This window comes from Harpia harpyja, chromosome 6 (assembly GCF_026419915.1).
Source record: "Harpia harpyja isolate bHarHar1 chromosome 6, bHarHar1 primary haplotype, whole genome shotgun sequence".
NCBI classification, from domain to species: domain Eukaryota; kingdom Metazoa; phylum Chordata; class Aves; order Accipitriformes; family Accipitridae; genus Harpia; species Harpia harpyja.
Genome location: NC_068945.1, coordinates 23546373 through 23563262, shown reverse-complemented (window position 1 = coordinate 23563262; position 16890 = coordinate 23546373). Strand labels below are relative to the sequence as shown.

At 42.5% G+C, this 16890-nt stretch overlaps 1 protein-coding gene across 1 annotated transcript in view; it reads right to left on the bottom strand.

Moving 5' to 3' along the window:
• STAB2 (stabilin 2) overlaps positions 1-16890 on the bottom strand; it is an 88794-nt gene that overhangs the window by 54031 nt on the left and 17873 nt on the right. The window contains exons 10-19 of the mRNA XM_052789692.1: positions 12119-12252; positions 10257-10339; positions 9452-9601; positions 8014-8157; positions 7166-7228; positions 6954-7073; positions 6254-6307; positions 4991-5071; positions 3861-4013; positions 419-481 (exon numbers count right to left, since the gene is read on the bottom strand). Coding sequence (XP_052645652.1) covers positions 419-481; positions 3861-4013; positions 4991-5071; positions 6254-6307; positions 6954-7073; positions 7166-7228; positions 8014-8157; positions 9452-9601; positions 10257-10339; positions 12119-12252 — 1045 coding nt within the window. The remainder of the gene's footprint in view (positions 1-418; positions 482-3860; positions 4014-4990; positions 5072-6253; positions 6308-6953; positions 7074-7165; positions 7229-8013; positions 8158-9451; positions 9602-10256; positions 10340-12118; positions 12253-16890) is intronic.

The following is a 16890-nucleotide window of genomic DNA, read 5'->3' as shown; positions in this document are numbered from 1 at the left end:
AGGAAATTTTTAACAGGGGTGAGGTCTATTTTACATGTATCCCTCTTCTATTTTTCGTTTACTAACTCTCAAAGCATAATCATAGTAGTTCTTATTCCTCACCTCTGTATTCTGCCAAAGCCTATCTGAAATAGATGTTACTTTACCTGGGAAAAGAGTCAGAGCTTCTGTGAAGTCTATGAGGGATCTTACAACAGCAAACAAAATAATGCTGACGTTACCTGATGCCTCAGTCATTTCCAAAAAGAGACTAAAGTACTGCCTATATTTGTATTTTTACGCAGTCTCCTGTATTCATATCTGGTTCTTTTGCTTGCTATATTGGGAGAGCAGTAATAAACATATGGGGACCATATGGTGACCCCTTCCCTCTATGCATTTTGTACAACTGCAGAATCTGTCAGGAAATGTCACTTACGATGGGCTTTGAATCTGGCGGACAGGGAGCCAATGCATGTGATAAACAACTCGTACAGACACCCTAGATGGAAACAATAAGGATAGTAATTTGAAAAGGCATTATACCAACTACTGAAATGCATGCTTATGGATGAAATGCCCTGTAAATTTTAAGTACGTCTGTTCTATGACTGTTACAGCATCGATCTGGAACCAAACAGCTGCATTAGAGCTATATCTGCTGGCTCTGATTTTTGCTGAGTGGCTGTTCATTTCCACCTTCCTCTTTTTATCTTCATTTGTCCTTCCCCCACTCCTTTCTTTTAAAGAACTGGAAGCTTCCTAAACAAAAGATAAGCATGGGCACGAATGCACTAGCATCCTTTGCTCCGCCCAGTATAATATATTAACTAACGTCCAAGCGTCTTGTGCAGTCTGCACGCTTATCTTCTATAAGAATTTTTTATTTCTTCCTAGGAAGAACACAAATTAGTTGAATCTCGTATATAGACAGCATGAAGAGAAATTTGTCTTGTGCATAGGCGGAGAAGAGAAAATTCTTTGCTTCCATGTCGTAGGTCCTGTACTCCACTATGATCCAGCAGTATATAGCTATTTTTATGTCTTCACCTTTTGGTTGCCTTTCCCTACAAGCTACTTTATCACCATGTGGTGGTGACAGAGACTGGCAATTACAGCACTGAGGAGATATAAACTCCAGTGGCAGTTTTAAAGGTGAGTCCTCTGACAGGCTCAACATGCAATAACTTCAGAGAGGTTGAGCCTTTCAGTGTCTGGATATGGAGTCTGTCACAGAATCATAGAATAATTTGGGTTGGAAGGGACCTTTAAAGGTCATCTAGTCCAACCCCCCTGTCATGGGCAGGGACATCTTCAGCTGGATCAGGTTGCTCAAAGCCCCGTCCAACCTGACCTGGAATGTTTCCAGGGATGGGGCATCTACCACCTCTCTGGGCAACCTGTTCCGGTGTTTCACCCCCCTCATTGTAAAATATCTAGTCTAAATCTACCCTCTTTTAGTTTAAAACCTAAAAGGGCAACAGGCCCTACTAAAAAGTCTGTCCCCAACTTTCTTTTAAGCCTCCTTTAGGTACTGGAAGGCCGCCATAAGGTCTCCCTGGAGCCTTCTCTTTTCCAGGCTGAACAACCCCAGCTCTCTCAGCCTGTCCTCATAGGAGAGGTGTTCCATCTGTTAAAGCTGTGTTGCTTGTGACTGCTAATGTCTTGTGTTTCAACCAAGTTCGAATAACTCCTAGAGCTGGTATCTGATGTTTTACTTCACTGTGTTTCATGATCAGCGGACAGGTGACCATGAACCTGAATTATGGCATTTTTCCCACTGGAGCTGTGGGGAAAGAATCGGGTACTGGTTTGGATTTAGTAGTCCCTCATATTGTACAGCACTTAAAGGAATGAAGGACCAGACTTTCAAAAACATTTGGGCATCACATTGGTGAGGTACAAATGCCACTACTATGTTTTAAAGGTCTGTGGGTCAGACATGTTTTGACAAATACATTTGGGCATTATAAAAGCTCTGATAAGCTGTGTAGTCGTGGCTGAAGTTGACTTAGGCTCTTAGCTTTCTTTGTGTTTCTGAAAAACCCTGCAAGTGACTCTTTGCTCCTTTAGAACTTAAAAATCTGGCTGGTTGCTGTGGAATGTGTTTCCCGCTGTTGGCATTGCTCTCCCTGTTGCTCAGTGTCACCTATTTGCTCCCTTTCCCCACCGGGGATGGTCTCAGCCGTTGATGTGTACCTGCTCCCTCCTTTTCCTGAGGACAGGAGTCCTGTCTCTCTCCTCTGCCACACTGCAGTGGGGGGACAGGGAAATGTGTCTGCACTCCCACGCAAGGTCCCATCTGCCCATTTTCAGCAGCAGATTAAGACAGTATCTTTTCACCAAAGTGTCTGAAGCATAGACGTATATTCCCTTTCACCAAGTCTGCTGTTGGAGTGATGACCTCTGGGAGGAGGTGGAGCAAGATATTGAGTCCTGCAGCTATTACCAGCATTCAGGTGCAGTTACATGGCTATGTACGTGTTAGCATAATGGTTTAATCTTTAGGGATTTACAGTACTTGTAGGTGTGTACAACTGCCAGTTCCTACAAGGTTTGTCACTTTTCACTGGTACCACAAGTAGTATTTACAAGGTGGCATCGCTCTTGTTTTCCAAGAGTGGTGAAGATGCATGATGGCAGGTAAGAACAGCAAAGCCACTGCTCCCTCTGGTATTCTCCTTGGTAGCAGTGCTCTGCTTAAAGCCTTGGATATTAAACTATATTTCAAACTATGCATGAAGCTTTCGAAGCTGACAAAAGTTCCTGACTTCAGTTTGGGGAATAATTTTTGTGATGGATGCTATTTGTTTTGTCTTTAAATAATTTTTCATCATGTTGCTTTAGGATTGATTGAAGTCAGACATAGTTTGTAGGTAGGTTCCTGGTAGGGAATTCAAATCACTGGAGTGTAATTTGAATTTGTAAAGTGTTGATCGCTTCTTGTATTGGAGATTGCGGCTCGGTGCTCTGCCTGGTTTATGATTGTATTGCACATACGGCACTCTATAGTTACTGCCAGAAGCAATAGTTCTTCAGTGCCAGCTCTTGTGTTTTCTTCATTAAATTTTGATGCTGTCCAGCTCTGCTGGGAGCCTCTTTCAAGGCTGTAGTTCTGGACTGTTATAAATTAAGATAGTAAATGTTTTGTGTTACTCTACCGGAACTGTTACTGGTCCAGATATGTGCTTGAACGTGGTCCAGTAACAGCTCATTGGAGCCACACTTATTGCAAACTAAAGCTCGGTCTGATATTCAGTCTTCTTACCAGAAGTAGTATCTGAATGTTACAGAGCGTAAAAACCTGTACTGTGTTACCAAACTGAACAAGGTATGTCGAAATCCACCCTTTGAAATATGAAACAATTTTGTAGTTCCTAATTGGAAGAAAACTGGAAGAAAGCAGGGCTAGGGGAAATTGTGGCTTCTGAAAATAACATATTTCTAATATATTAATATAAAATTAATTATTATGTTAATATTTTCACTCACTGGTTCCTTTCCCTTCGTATTTAGTAGAAATGAAAATACTGGTCTGAAGTAGTTTCCCTGGGAACTTGACACTGCTTACCATGTACTTGTATGCATAGGTGGGATTCAGGAACTGGAGGAAAATGTTTAACTGGAGAAAACATTTAAAAGGGCTAGTGCAAGAACTAGATGTGTTTAAAGTGGTATAGGATGTGCTCATCTGAGTTCCCTGTTTGCAAATTACTTGTATCTGTGCAATACTGCTGGCCAGGTGGCTGTATGTCATTGATATATTAATTTCCAAAAATACCCCCCTTTTTATGGACGATATCAGAGAAAGCAGTAAAGAGGGAGCTGGAGTGCATTACATAGAGCAGTTAAGAGCTATTGGTTTGTCGTGATTCTCTTACCACTGCAACTTGACTTTTTGTCTCGTCACACCGATGTGGGAGAATTGGAACAATTGTGGGTGGGACAAGGACTCCTGCAAGAGTATAAATGCGACCATTTTTTGCAACAATATCTGTTTCTTCCATTTCTTCTCCACTCACCAAGACTTGTCCCTATGAAACAATAAATGATTATTTATAATAAAATTTTCATAGCTTCTCAATTGCTGATAATTTAATTTCAAGACTTTCTAGTCATACTTCTTTTTAATTGCTATCTATTTTTTATTATGCTTGTTTTATGCAAGAAGCATGCATATGTTGTGCATTTTCTTGGATATTGGTCTACAACACGGTACCTAAAGTTTTCCTCTTAATCTGCACTGTTAGCCTGTGGAACTGGTGACTAAAAGGCTGGCCAAAATGGGAAGACTACTGATGACTCCAGGCACTGATTTCAGTGGACATAAACATGCTTTGGTCCTCTCTCTGACAAAGGGGGGGGGAAAGTGAGAGAGAATCTGTGATCTATCCAAATTCACAGGAGGGGGAAAAAAAAGTATTCTTTCTGCATTTACTTATGCAACTGCTCTGCCTTTACAAGAATTTTCAAAGATGCATCTCTCCTCTAGAATGTTCATATTTGGCTAAAATATGCAAAGAACAGAAAAGAGTTCAACATATCAGATAAGTTTGGCTTAGCAAAAGTACTGACAAATTAACACCTTTAAAAAAAGTGTTCATAAAGTTCATCAGGATCAGAGGCTATAGCATTAACAGGAATGAAAGAATATCTGTGCACTGGGAAGTGTTCAAAATAACCAAAATATGTAAATGAATGATTTGAAGTATTTTAAATGAATTTTTTTTAAACTAGGCAGAGCATAAATGAGGATCATTCCTGGACTGGGGCTACTCGTAAGAAAAAAGAACCTGCAGGCTGTCCGTACATACCAGTCATTTGCTCTGCATCCTTTATAATACTAATTTCTAACAGTAGGTTGGAATGGCAAGTTGAAAATTTCTGCCTCATTATAGCACAAAATTCCTCTTCTAATGTCCCCCCTCCTCCTTTTTTTATTCCCCCTGCATGCAAACAGTTGCCTAGATCAGAGTGAGCTGTTCACACGTGAAAGCTGCTTTTGACTTACAGTGCTGGTCCTGTTAAAGTAAATGAACTGCTTCGCCATGCTTCTGATGTGCTCTATTGAGGCAAGGCTGGCAATCTCTAGCTGAAATGAATATAAATTGATTGAAAGAAATGTAATATCATTATGCTTTTCAAATCCAGATGGATTTCACAAGAAAGACCACCCTTCTCTTTAGGGTGAGCAAATTCACCCTATTAGCTACGTGGCCAGCCTCACATTGACTAACCTGCTTGCGTAACAAAGTTAAAGTGATTGAATTTTGAGGGAGCTTGCTGGTTGCTGCATGTGAAGAACTTGTTGCCCAAAAGGATATTAATTTTTCTCCTAATTACAGCCACCAGTCTAAGTGAAGTTATCACCTCTCCCTAAAAATAGCCCTGTTCCCATCCTTAGGCCATTGTGGAAATGGCAGTGCCGATACCCCGTGAAGGGACACGTGGATCTCGTGGCTCTGCTCCCTGTGATCCCTCCCTGCGCTGGGAGTGACCTCCCCCTCGGACACGGCGAGCAGGGCCTTTCCCTAAGGATATGAGCATTTCCTTCCCTCCCTCCCTCCCTCCCTCCAACAGGGGCTGGGCTGGGGATGGACATCAGCCTCCTCTAGCCTTAGTTGCTGGTGGTGTTGCTGGGGTTGTGTTCTTTGTTTCCAGTAGAAAAAGGAGGGGAAAACAGGGGGTTTACTTAGAAGATGACAAAACCACCTCTCTCTGATAAACAGAAGACTAATCTTAGCAGAATAGGCTCAGAGAGAGCTTGGTTTCAATAGCAACAAGTACTTTTCCTCCTACTTGTTCCTGCAGCCCTGCCAAGCTGACAGTACCCCCTGACAGTAGTTCTTGCTCCGCAGCAGGCTAGGGTAGCAGGTCTCAGGTTCAGGATGACTATATATATATATTATTATTCCCCCCCCCCGACTTGGGCTAAGCCCCCATCACCAAAAGGTATATTTTAAAGTGGAAATAGTTACTTGCGTGTAACACACTAGTGTGGCACAACAAAGTTTTAATTTGCTGTGATTCAAGGACTATCCCATGCCTTCTAGCAGGGTTTTATTTTGATTAGCGACACTGAGATGAAAGGCTTGTGTTCTCTGTTAGTGACCTTTATGTGGCTACCCTTTGTAAAGGCAGAGGCATAGCTGTCCTTTGCAGCCTTGCTGTGCAGCACCGAGCGGAGGTTGTTCTTGGAAAACCTCTGCCTTCAGAGTGGCAAAGGGTTTGAAAATGCTCTTACACTCTGGGTCAGTAAAGCAGCCGTGCTCACCTTAGTATTGGAGACAATGTGGTGTCGGACCAGCTCCAGCAACTTCCACGAACCCTGCCAAAGCAGAAAAGAGGCTGTTTTAGCCCAAAATGAGTCGCACAAACCCAACCTGGCCTGTTGAGAGGACATGGGGATGAGAACAGCATCAGTGGCTGGTGCACCAGAAACCTCTGGGTCAATGGTGGTGCTCGGCTTGTGACACGCACCCTGTCACTCCGTGCCCTCACCCCTACATCACCTTTTATTTCGACACGGGCCTTTCACAGCTTGCGTGTGTGTTGGGAGAGGCAGGAGGCGGCCAGGGGACAGGGTACCCATATCCACCTCGTGGGACCCCACCAGCAGTGTCTCCCAGCCACTCTACTCTGGCATCTGTTCCCCTTGGCTGTTCCCACCAAGGGTGACATCTCCCAGGAGAGGGTTTGGGGCTTTGCCACGTGGCTGGCTGGGCTGTGCTGTCCGGGCAAGAGCAGGGGAGTGGTGGACTGGTGTGGGGGGTTGTCATCGCTTTATATGATGCGAGACCCCAAATCCTGTTCCTCTCTAGGTGTCATCTTGATCTTTAATTGTTAGAGATGGCTTAACCCTTATCATAGGAGCTTACCTTAGATGAACACTGGACAATGTATGTATGCATCTGCTATATATCTACATATATATCTACTATCTGAGAAAGATTTGTGTTATAGAAAGACTGTACCTCTGCAGAAATTAGGTAATCCAGAGCCTCAGCTTTCATATTACTCAAAGCCTCATTACTTGGAACAAAGACTGTGTAAGACCTGTGGTTCTGCTGTAAATCCATTCCCAGGCCAGTTTTCTGTTTTGGTTTAAAAATAAAAGTGAAATTACATATTAATATTGAAGAACATCTGAAAATAGCTTTACGGAATTGCTTTTCTGGATTCTTACCTCTATCAGAGATGTAAATTGGCTGTATCTTCCATTATCTTGAAGTACTGACATTATGGTTTCCTGAAATAAGATGAAAGTAAGACTTATTTTAGCTGGGAGCATGGGATAAATGCCATTTCTTATAAGACGCTTTTTGAATTACTGTATGAGTCTTGGTTATTACAGATTGAATACATTTGGGTTTCCTTATTGTTTGGGTGGCTGGTGGTGTCTGGAAATGGCTGAGATGGTAGTACTGGTGCTATACTGGCTTATAGTTAGTTTGTCATTGTCCTGAAATAGTATGTAGTCACAGAACATACAGTGTATGTATGAGGAAAGCGTTATTATCACTCCATTCCCAATGAGAAAGGGCAGAGAAATAAAATATTTGCAAAAACACCATACAAAGAAGTGAAGTCTCAAGGAGTTACCCTAAGCAGGGCACCAAAACCCACAAAGCATGCAAAATTATCAGTTTTATAATATTAATCTTTTGGGGGCAGGGATTGCTGCTTTGAATACAAGTCTTGCCTGATATCTGTTCAGATGTCCCTCCATTTTAGTATGTTTTTCTGGAATTCAGTGAGATGCATTGATCATGACTGCCAGTTTCCCAAAGAACCACTCAAATGGAGTGAGTACAACCAAATCCTCCACGGAGCAGCTTGGCAGAAGAGCAAATGTCTGTTTGCTTTGGAAACTGTGTCATTACCTTTCACTTTGAATGTTGCTTCTCTGAGTTGATGCACAATGGCTCAGTAGAGTTTGTCTAACTGCTGTCAGTCATCCTCCTTTGCATTCAATTAATGCAAAACTATTTTAAAAGAAAGTCTGACACTGCATATATGTAGCTTACGGCTCACCTCTTTGCTGCTTTCAAATGTTGGCTCCACGTTGTCCATGGCTTTGTCAATAATGTGCAAAATCCCATTGGAAGCAATAATATTTCCCTGCAAAAGTTTTCCTTTACTCCATCCTCCTTGGATTCTAATTCTTAATTGATTATCCTGAAAGAAGCCAGGCAACGGATAGTCAGCTCTTTATTATGGAATGACAACAGCGTGAGTATGCCTATTGAAAAAGTCTAACACCCCTTTCCATGGCCAACACCTGGGCCATTTAAATCTGGGGAGGCTAAAGGTTGTTTCCAATGCTTATCAAGGAAATGGAAAAATTCCTTTGACTTTGGATCAAGACCATGTTATTTTGTTCCAGGACAGCAAAGTTCAGAAGAGAAGCAGGGACAGGCCCTATGGGGAGAGCAGTTTACCCAGAAGAGCTCTGATGACTGCTAGTAGTAAAAGTCTGCCAGGAAACGATTTAAAATGTGATTGTATTGAAAGGGTCAACTCCCGTAATCGTAAGGGACTACAACCCATTTCCTTATATTACATGTATATTTAAAATAAAAAAATGTTGCTGATTCTGCACTGTACTGAAGCCTGCAGGAAACTAACAGGCTTCAGACAGCAATGATATTTTCCTGTTACAAATGGAGTGCGTACTCATTAAAGAAATAAAATAAATCTCTTTTCTCAGATGCCACTGATGTACTGCAAAACATGAGAAGTACTTGAATTTCAGCCTTCATGTAGGCCCAAGTCATTAAGAGACATTTAATGGACAACGAACAATAATTCTAGATTATAAAATCTAGTGTATCAGCTGTAGAGAACAAATTTTTTAAACTGTGGGATCAGACTGCCCTGATGTTTACTGACATCAAATAAGCTGGGCTAGTGATGAACTCCATATTTTTCATGATAAATTGCCATGTGCATTATATTTATGCTGAAGAATTGTATTATTTGCTGCATCATTCAAAGGATGCTGATGCTCAGGGGGAGGTGGGATCTGCAGTGCAGTGGGTGTTTGCTCTGTGTGAGCAGTACACACAGGTTTCCAGTATAAGCTCTGGGCTTTACCCTCCCCATGCTCCCTCTTACTTCAGCTAGGCTCTCTTAATGCCCCCCCCAGATCTTTTGGTCATGCCTGCAGATTTAAGATGACTTAATTTTAGCAAACATTTTTAGAGCGGTCTGTGTCAGACTGCTATGTCACGCAGCAGTGATGCATCTCTAAAAGTAATTTTTGTTTTCACTGATTTTAGTGGGAACTTTGATGCTGGTGAGGTTTCAAGTTTCACTTGAACTCCTTGTAACGCGTGGCCACAGCTGTGGTTTTTCATAATCCAGCAGCTGTCTGCAACCTGGCGTCTCGCTGCAGAAAGACCTTTCATACTGCTTGTTGAGTAAACAGAGAGTTAGTATTCTTGCTGAAGTAGGCTGGAGGGCTACTTACCATTTCTCCCTTTGATATCTCTCCTGATTTGCCGGTCAAAGTATATATTACACTAGTATTATTCAAGCTACTGGTATTCAACTGACCAGCAATTACATGGAGTTTCACAAAGTACTGTGCTTTCTGTTTATTATTCAGAAGATCCTTTATCTAGAAGAGCAGAAGAACAGAGATTTATTTCAATACAGGCTTCATCTAAAAATAATCTCATGCTGAATGCTTTTTTTTCCCTCCAGCTGTTACATTCTGAAATGACACATTTTTTTCTGAAGTGAGGTGATAGGGTCTGAACCAAATGGATGTGTCTCTTGGTTTCAGTTCAGGTCAGATAATACCCTCAACATCCCTGCATGAGCAGTAAGTGCCTCCAGAGTTGCCCTGACTTCAGGGGAAGGTACTGGCTGCTGACCACTTGCATATCAGGTCACTTTTTTTTTTTTAAAAACTAAAAACATTTTTTTTCTATCACCCTTACATAAAAGGCAACCTGTAGGCTTCCCTGCTGAAAATTCAGATCTTAATTCAGACCCTGGCTCAACCAAGTGAAAAAACCTCAAGTATAGCCATGTAAGATAATCCAAAACTTACTTGAAGCATGGTTGCATTCTACCCTGACTCACCAAATTGTTTTGGTTTTCTTTCAAGTAGGAAGAAGACAATCTCTGGCCCCTAGATTGAAATGTATCCAGAAGTGTACTAGAGCAAAAAGTTCTTCTGAATCTGTTGCATCAAAACACTTTTAACACAGAGATTTCTGAAGGAGCTAAATCCCCCCAATTTAAAACCCTCTCTGTTGTTTACTTACATTTGTACCTTTGAGCCCCTTGTTTGTTGGTACAAGCATGGTAAATGGTCCCAGAGTACTCAGTGGCCATTCATAGACATTTTCTTAGGAGAGAGGGGGGAAAAAAAAAGAGTTTAAATGTGTATTGAAAAGCTCATTGGAGGAAGGGACTGTGTGATCTGTGCCAGGTATGCAAAGGCAGAATAAGAAAGAACGGTCTCTGTGATTATTAAATGTTAATTTAGGATTCTAAACCCCAAGTTGTTGAAAGATGAGAGGCAGAGATGAGATGTGAAATCCAGGTGCTGCTGCATATTTGACACAGGATGAGGGAAAACATTCAGAATGCTTCTGGCACCCCAGATTCCATGGCACACAGACCAGGGTGATGGACGTGAAAGTACTGTTTCTTTGGAGATGTGTCTTTACAGGAAGATAGCCCTCTGCTTTACATCAATTCAGTCTTCATGGGGTGAGGGATATGCTGCTGATAACCTGCTGGTAGTGCAAGTATCAGCAAATACATAGCTAGTAATAAAAGCTGATGCACTGAAATTTAAAGTTCATTTGCTACCCAGATGGTATTTCTGTTTCTGAGACAGCAGGATGAGACCAATGATTCTGCAGCTGAAGGCATTAAATATTTCTTATATTCAGGTCCTTTTCCAGAAGTTTAAAATCATAACTGAAAAAATCTTTACAGTTATTATACGTATGTTGTACCAGAGAATATATCTCAAAATTAATATGCTGTCTTACAAAACGATGTGGAGTATTCTGATGTATGTTCTTAGCTTTTGAAGACTTTAATGTGGAGTGAATATATTGTAAGATAGCCTGTGTGGTTAATGTGTCTTTGTAGCTTCTAACCAGTAAATCAAATGGCACATATATATCTAAAACTTAACCAAAGAACATAAAATCTGGATTGTTATTAACAAACGGTGGAGCTCAGCACATTGGGTACTTTTCAGACTCTGCTGGGGATTTCAGTCTTCAGTGCTGAATATGAAGGTCACTGCCAGGTTTTGTCCTTGGCCAGCTATAAGGAATTCTTATTCCATTCTGGTCAGGAATTCAGGATCTTTATTTTAATTGCTGCGGTCAGTGAAAATGACTGAACAAATTATATTAAACTGGAGGAAATTTTTCATATTTACAAATTTAACTGAAAGATCCAGCTTGATTCTAGTAGTGTTTGTTTATAGCTCAAATTTGTGGCCATGTAACAGAGGATGATGAAAATGGTTATACTATTCTCTTCACAAGGTGACTGCAATAACTACGCAAGGCTGGAAGCTGTGAGCCCTACAGGGGCTCCAGCTCACCTCTGCAGACAGTTTAGAAACATGGAGAACCCCAACTATGGCCGAGGTGCCCTGGCGGGGGGTCCTGAGGGTGATGGAAGCCGTGGATGGGATTAGTCTCTTCCCCTTGCCTCTCTTCTCTTTCCTGGTGAAAGCAATGCCGCTGCTGATGGCTGGGGACTGGGGAAAAGAGACCCAGCTGGGAATCCTGATGTTTTTGGTGGACTTCTTTGCATCATTCTAGATCAAATCTCAATTATCCAAATCAATGGGGGCAGGGAGGGAGAAGTGGGATGATCCCACTTATCCCACTATGGGGCAAACCCCACTGGTGATACCAAATGATGTGTGAGGGGTTGTAGGAACGCATTTAGCACTTCTGCTTGGAAATTCTTGCGGATTGTACGGCATGCTGAGCAAAGGCAGCTTTAGGTGGTTAGAGGCAGTCTGCGGTGGGTAGCGTGTGCTGTGGCATGCTGTTAGTGGCACATTCCCGCAGCAGGGAGTGTTGGGGGAAGACGGTGCAGGATCAACCCACCTAGCAGGACCTGACTCTGCTTGCGTGTGGTCACTTACCCACGAGCGATAAGGCAGATGTCAGCTTGCCTTGCCACCGTCCTCCCACTTCTGCGTTCAGGTCTCGGAGGCGCTCCACGATGTTTCCGTAGCACACAAACCCGTTCCCCACGGAGCCCCCCTGGCACGTACACCTGTGAAGGGATCATCGTTTTAGCTGTGTGCTGATGCCCCGTGGTGTCATCGAGCCTCTTGCTAAACCTGCGCTAGGCATTACCTATTGCTTCTCTGAAGGCATTTTCAGGAAGCACCGATGCATTTTAGTTTAAACTTTGCTTCTGTATGCTGTGAAGTATGTTGGTGTGTAGGGCAGCCTGGTGGCTGCTTCCCTGACGTGATGTCCTTCTGTCAGCCAGGCCAGGAGGCAGCAGCTTCTGTCTTGCAGGACCTCTTTGAATGGGGGCTATGCAACACCCCTGGCTGCGGTGCAGCCTCTGGTCCCCAAATATTGTGGTTGCTGGAGCCCAGAAAGCCACTGAACCTGCCTGCCTGTGGGCAAGGAGAGGCTACGGCATCAATGTGTGGGGTGCTACCCTCGCAGCGGGGAGGCGGTTGTGTGAAGCCCCCACTCACTGCGTGGGACTTGGCAGGATTAATGGTAGTTACGTATGAAGGGGATGATAGCAGCTCATCAATCGTTGTGATAGTTGTATGGGATTGGTAGGAAAAGGCAGGCAGGGGTGTCAGTCCTTTCAACAAAGCAAAGTCGTTGTTTGTTACCCTACCCTTTAAGTAACGCAACCATTTTGGGCAGCGGTGCTTGTACTTAACACTGTTTTTTTTCTGAAGCTGCTGAAGCACAAAATCTCATGCTTTTTCAGATGTATGCTTTATGCTGTTGCTGTCTCTGTACTGGAAATAGCATTTCATCTGCAACACCCTGGCTGTCCCCTGGGGACTCCAGCCTGTAAGAGGTGTCAGTGATGTACGGTTGACCCAGTCCTACGTATGTCCAAAACGGACTCAGGTCGTGGTCCCTGTGGAAGGGGCAGGCAATGCCTTGAGATGGGCCCAATGTCCTCACTGCCTTGGGATGGGCTGCGTTTGAATTAGCGCATTGCAGCCAATGCAAAATCTAAAGGATATTCATGGAAGAATCACCACAAGTGTCAGTCTGACATTTTCTGCCCTATGAGGGGGGGGAACAAGCCTCATGAAAATGGAATCTTATTGCCATGAAAGACTTCAGCATCACAAGACAGGTAGGGAAGAAATTGTTGGTTGTCAGTGTGATTGACACATGCTTGCTCTTAGGTGCTGATGGGTACAAATGGTTGTGCGTTTCAAAGAGCAACTAGGACTTGGGTGTGCCTTGACCTTGTGTCAGCCTGACTGTTCACTGGGAGAGGTGGTTAGTACTTTCTAAAACATCTGGACTCTTCAAGGCTGCCTCAACGTGAGGGGCCATTGATGCCTGCTGGTTTTGCCAATCTCAGGTCTTTCTGTTGCAGTCTTCAGAAAATCAGCCCCTGCTTGGCTGCGCTTGGGAGACTGGCTGGTGGTGTCAGTGCAGTGATTTACTCATTTTCAGTGCTAAAATTAAAGCAGGTGCTTGTCAACATGTAGCACGCACAGAAAGAAACCCTAACTATGTTTAGGAGGCTAAGCAACTATATTGTATGTGTTGCCAAACATTGGCTTTTAATAGTGCCTTTCCTAATTAAGTCTGCAGCATGTTCAGTATTTGTATAAAGCCCTATCCATAATGATTCATCTCTCTGGATATTTTTTCTAAAGGCATCATTAGAGAAGGAACATTACGCAAGCAAAAGATGTTCTTTATATAACTAATGACCTAACGGTTTGCATGTGCTGGTTGTTACAAACACACATCTGCCACTCACACCCCGCAGTAGTATCAACCTGATGCCAAATCATCTCCTGTTTCCCACGTACGGTCTCTGCCATAGCTGTTTCTCTGGTGATAGCAATATTTGAAAATCCCCACAGTCCCTGCAGTCTGAGGGGCTACATATAGACTCAGAGGGGTGCTGGGATTTTGGCCAAGAGGCTCAAGCTTTGACTCCTTCCGGTCCTGGGTAAAAATAGCAGTCTAAAAACATCTTAAATTTTTAGGATGTGATTCTGATGGTAAGCCCTCTTCTTTTTAAGGGGATCTCTTGGGCAGAGGGTATGACTGTGGAGCCCAGATGAAGGGTTTAGGGCTGGGGGAGAGGAGCAGCTCCTCCTTGGGAGCTGACCCCTTTCTTCTGATGAGGTAAATATTGCTGTATTGATCTATATAGCTCCCTTCACTTCTGAGCAGAGAAGAAAAAACCTGAGGCTTCAAAGGAGCTGAGGAATAGTTTAGTAGAAAAAAGAAACTACCCTTGAAATATTGCACAAATCAGATCAAGGTTTCAAAATAAACCACCTCAGCTGGTGGTTAACATAGGAATTTTTTTGGCTATCGTTTCCAGGGGCACAGTGAACTGCAGAAATACCTACGTAGTTTGAAACTTCTTTTCTGAGGCCGATATTGCTTATAGCTGAGTGGGTATCCAGTAACACAGTTTGAATCTGACTGTCAAAGGAAAGCATTTAGCAATTATAGATTAGCACCTATTGCACGGGATTGTACCCTTCAACCTGTTTGTCCCCTCACCCTTTCTGATGGAGTAATTTACTCTGTGTGGCCGGGCTCGGGAAGGACCAGCTGGGTGACTGACTAGATTAGTTTTCTTCGCTTTGTCTGCAGGATCTGGTTTGCAACCCATACTACATATGGCTTTATAGGTTTTGCTTTGAATGCACTGCGTACTGTACAGGCTGGGTGCCTTTAAAGAGCAACAGCTTTACAACAAACTCTGCTGGACTATTTAAATTTAGTTGTTTGATGTTTTCATGATATGCTGCATGGACAGTATAGGCAGGACTGAAAACGATGGAACCTCTTACTACTTCTGCTTACCCAGGAGGGGGAAAAGCACTGTATCTCTGTAGAAAAGGGGAGATCAGCTTTCTTTCTCCATTTTGCCTGAAACTTATATAATAGAGTTTTGGTTTACGAAGCTACTAATGCCTACATTGAAGACATAGAGTAAAAATAAGAGTGAGATTAAAAAAGAAAATAATTGAGTTTAGCTGAGGGAAAGCTAGTTCTGCTCAGAAACCAGAGAGGTTATGGTCTAATAGTCAGTGTAATTCTGCACCAGTTGGAGCTTCATAGCTTCTGGGCAAGGCTGAACATAATTACTGTGCTGAAGCAACACCATAGAAAGTGTCAGCAATCACTCAGGAAAGATCTATATGGGAACAGAAAACAAAGACAATCTTGATTTTCCAGGAGGTCGTTATGTTCACAAGCTAAACGTTTGTCTTTTCTACATCTTTGTCTGTACAAAAGATTTATTCCTGTACAAATAATTTGATTCTGGAGAAAGTAGAAGTGACTCTATATGGGAGAAACTAACAGCACAACTGTGCCTTTAATAAAAACAAAACCAAAAACAAAAGGAAGGAAGCAATGCAGGTTTGTGGCCCCTGTTAGAGCCTTGTGTTTTAGAAGAAGTAAAAAAAACCCCACCAAATCAAGCCCTCCCAAATACATTTAAAATCTGGGATGCAGCCAAGATACAGTGTCTGTCACTTTTCAGAAACAATTTACTGTGCCCGCGTTTACCAATCAATGTTTTTCTCTGCAAAGTATTTTTTCATAAATGGATTTTCCTTACCTGGAAACTAATCAGTATAGTTTCAATTTTTTGCCAAATAGATTTAGTTTGATTTGAATCCCACTCCTTTCTTCTGTATTTGTTTTTGCCATTAAAGGTCACTGAATGATGTGCAAAGCATTTGGATTGCTCGTTTCCCCCCCTGCCCAGTCATAAATTTTTAATTTTCCCATTCTGAAATTCTCAGAACTTCCTCAGCTGTTGAAAATTGAGTTGCAACAGTGAAACAGTAATGAAGTAGGAAAGGTCCTGATTTATGTGATGTGGAATTTTATTTTAATTTTCAACTCATGTTGTGCAGTATAGTAGTATACTATACTAAGTATAGTATAAGTATATACTAAGTGCAGTTTGAGTAGTATAGTATGCTCTAGAAATGAACTAGGGGATATTCTAGATAAACTTGTTTGAAATGCACAATAGGTTACACAAAGGTGATGTTGATATTACACCGTAAGAGAAAACTGCGTGATGAAGCAAGAACTGGCAATAAGAATACTCTCCTGAGTGAATGCTTTCTGTCTGTATAGATCTGTATGATAAATAACTTGTCCCCAACTTAGAACTAATGGCCTGTCTTGTCTTTCATATTTAAACTCTCAGCTCCTGAAAACTGACATTTCAGGGACACCTCTTTAAACCTGGTACTAGCGGTCACTGGGCTCTAGAAACATGTGATCCAAATTGTTTGGTTTAAGGTAGCTTAGTTAAATTTAGTGTTAAAACTGACCTTCCTCCTAACATCTGTGTAGCAGATTTCTGTACAGGAAAACAAACTCTGCCAGAGGTTTTGTAGTTTCCCACGTGCTTGTCTCAAGGCTTTGAGCAATCTGCCGAGGTTGGTGTTGCTTTCAAAGCATGGGGGTCAGATTCCCTCGTACTAGTATAGTAAAAAGAGCCAGGGCTCCAGCACTGTCCCATGACAATTAATGCTGATTAATTTTTAGCATGCTGCCTGGCATGTTTCTGGCCCACACCAAGTAGCATTTTCCCAGGCAGTGCCCAGGCACAGTTGAAGGGTTAGCATGTGCCAGGGACCTCTGCCAAGAAGCAGTTACTCTGTTTTGGAAGAAGAAGAGACTTTAGCTGTGAGCCAGA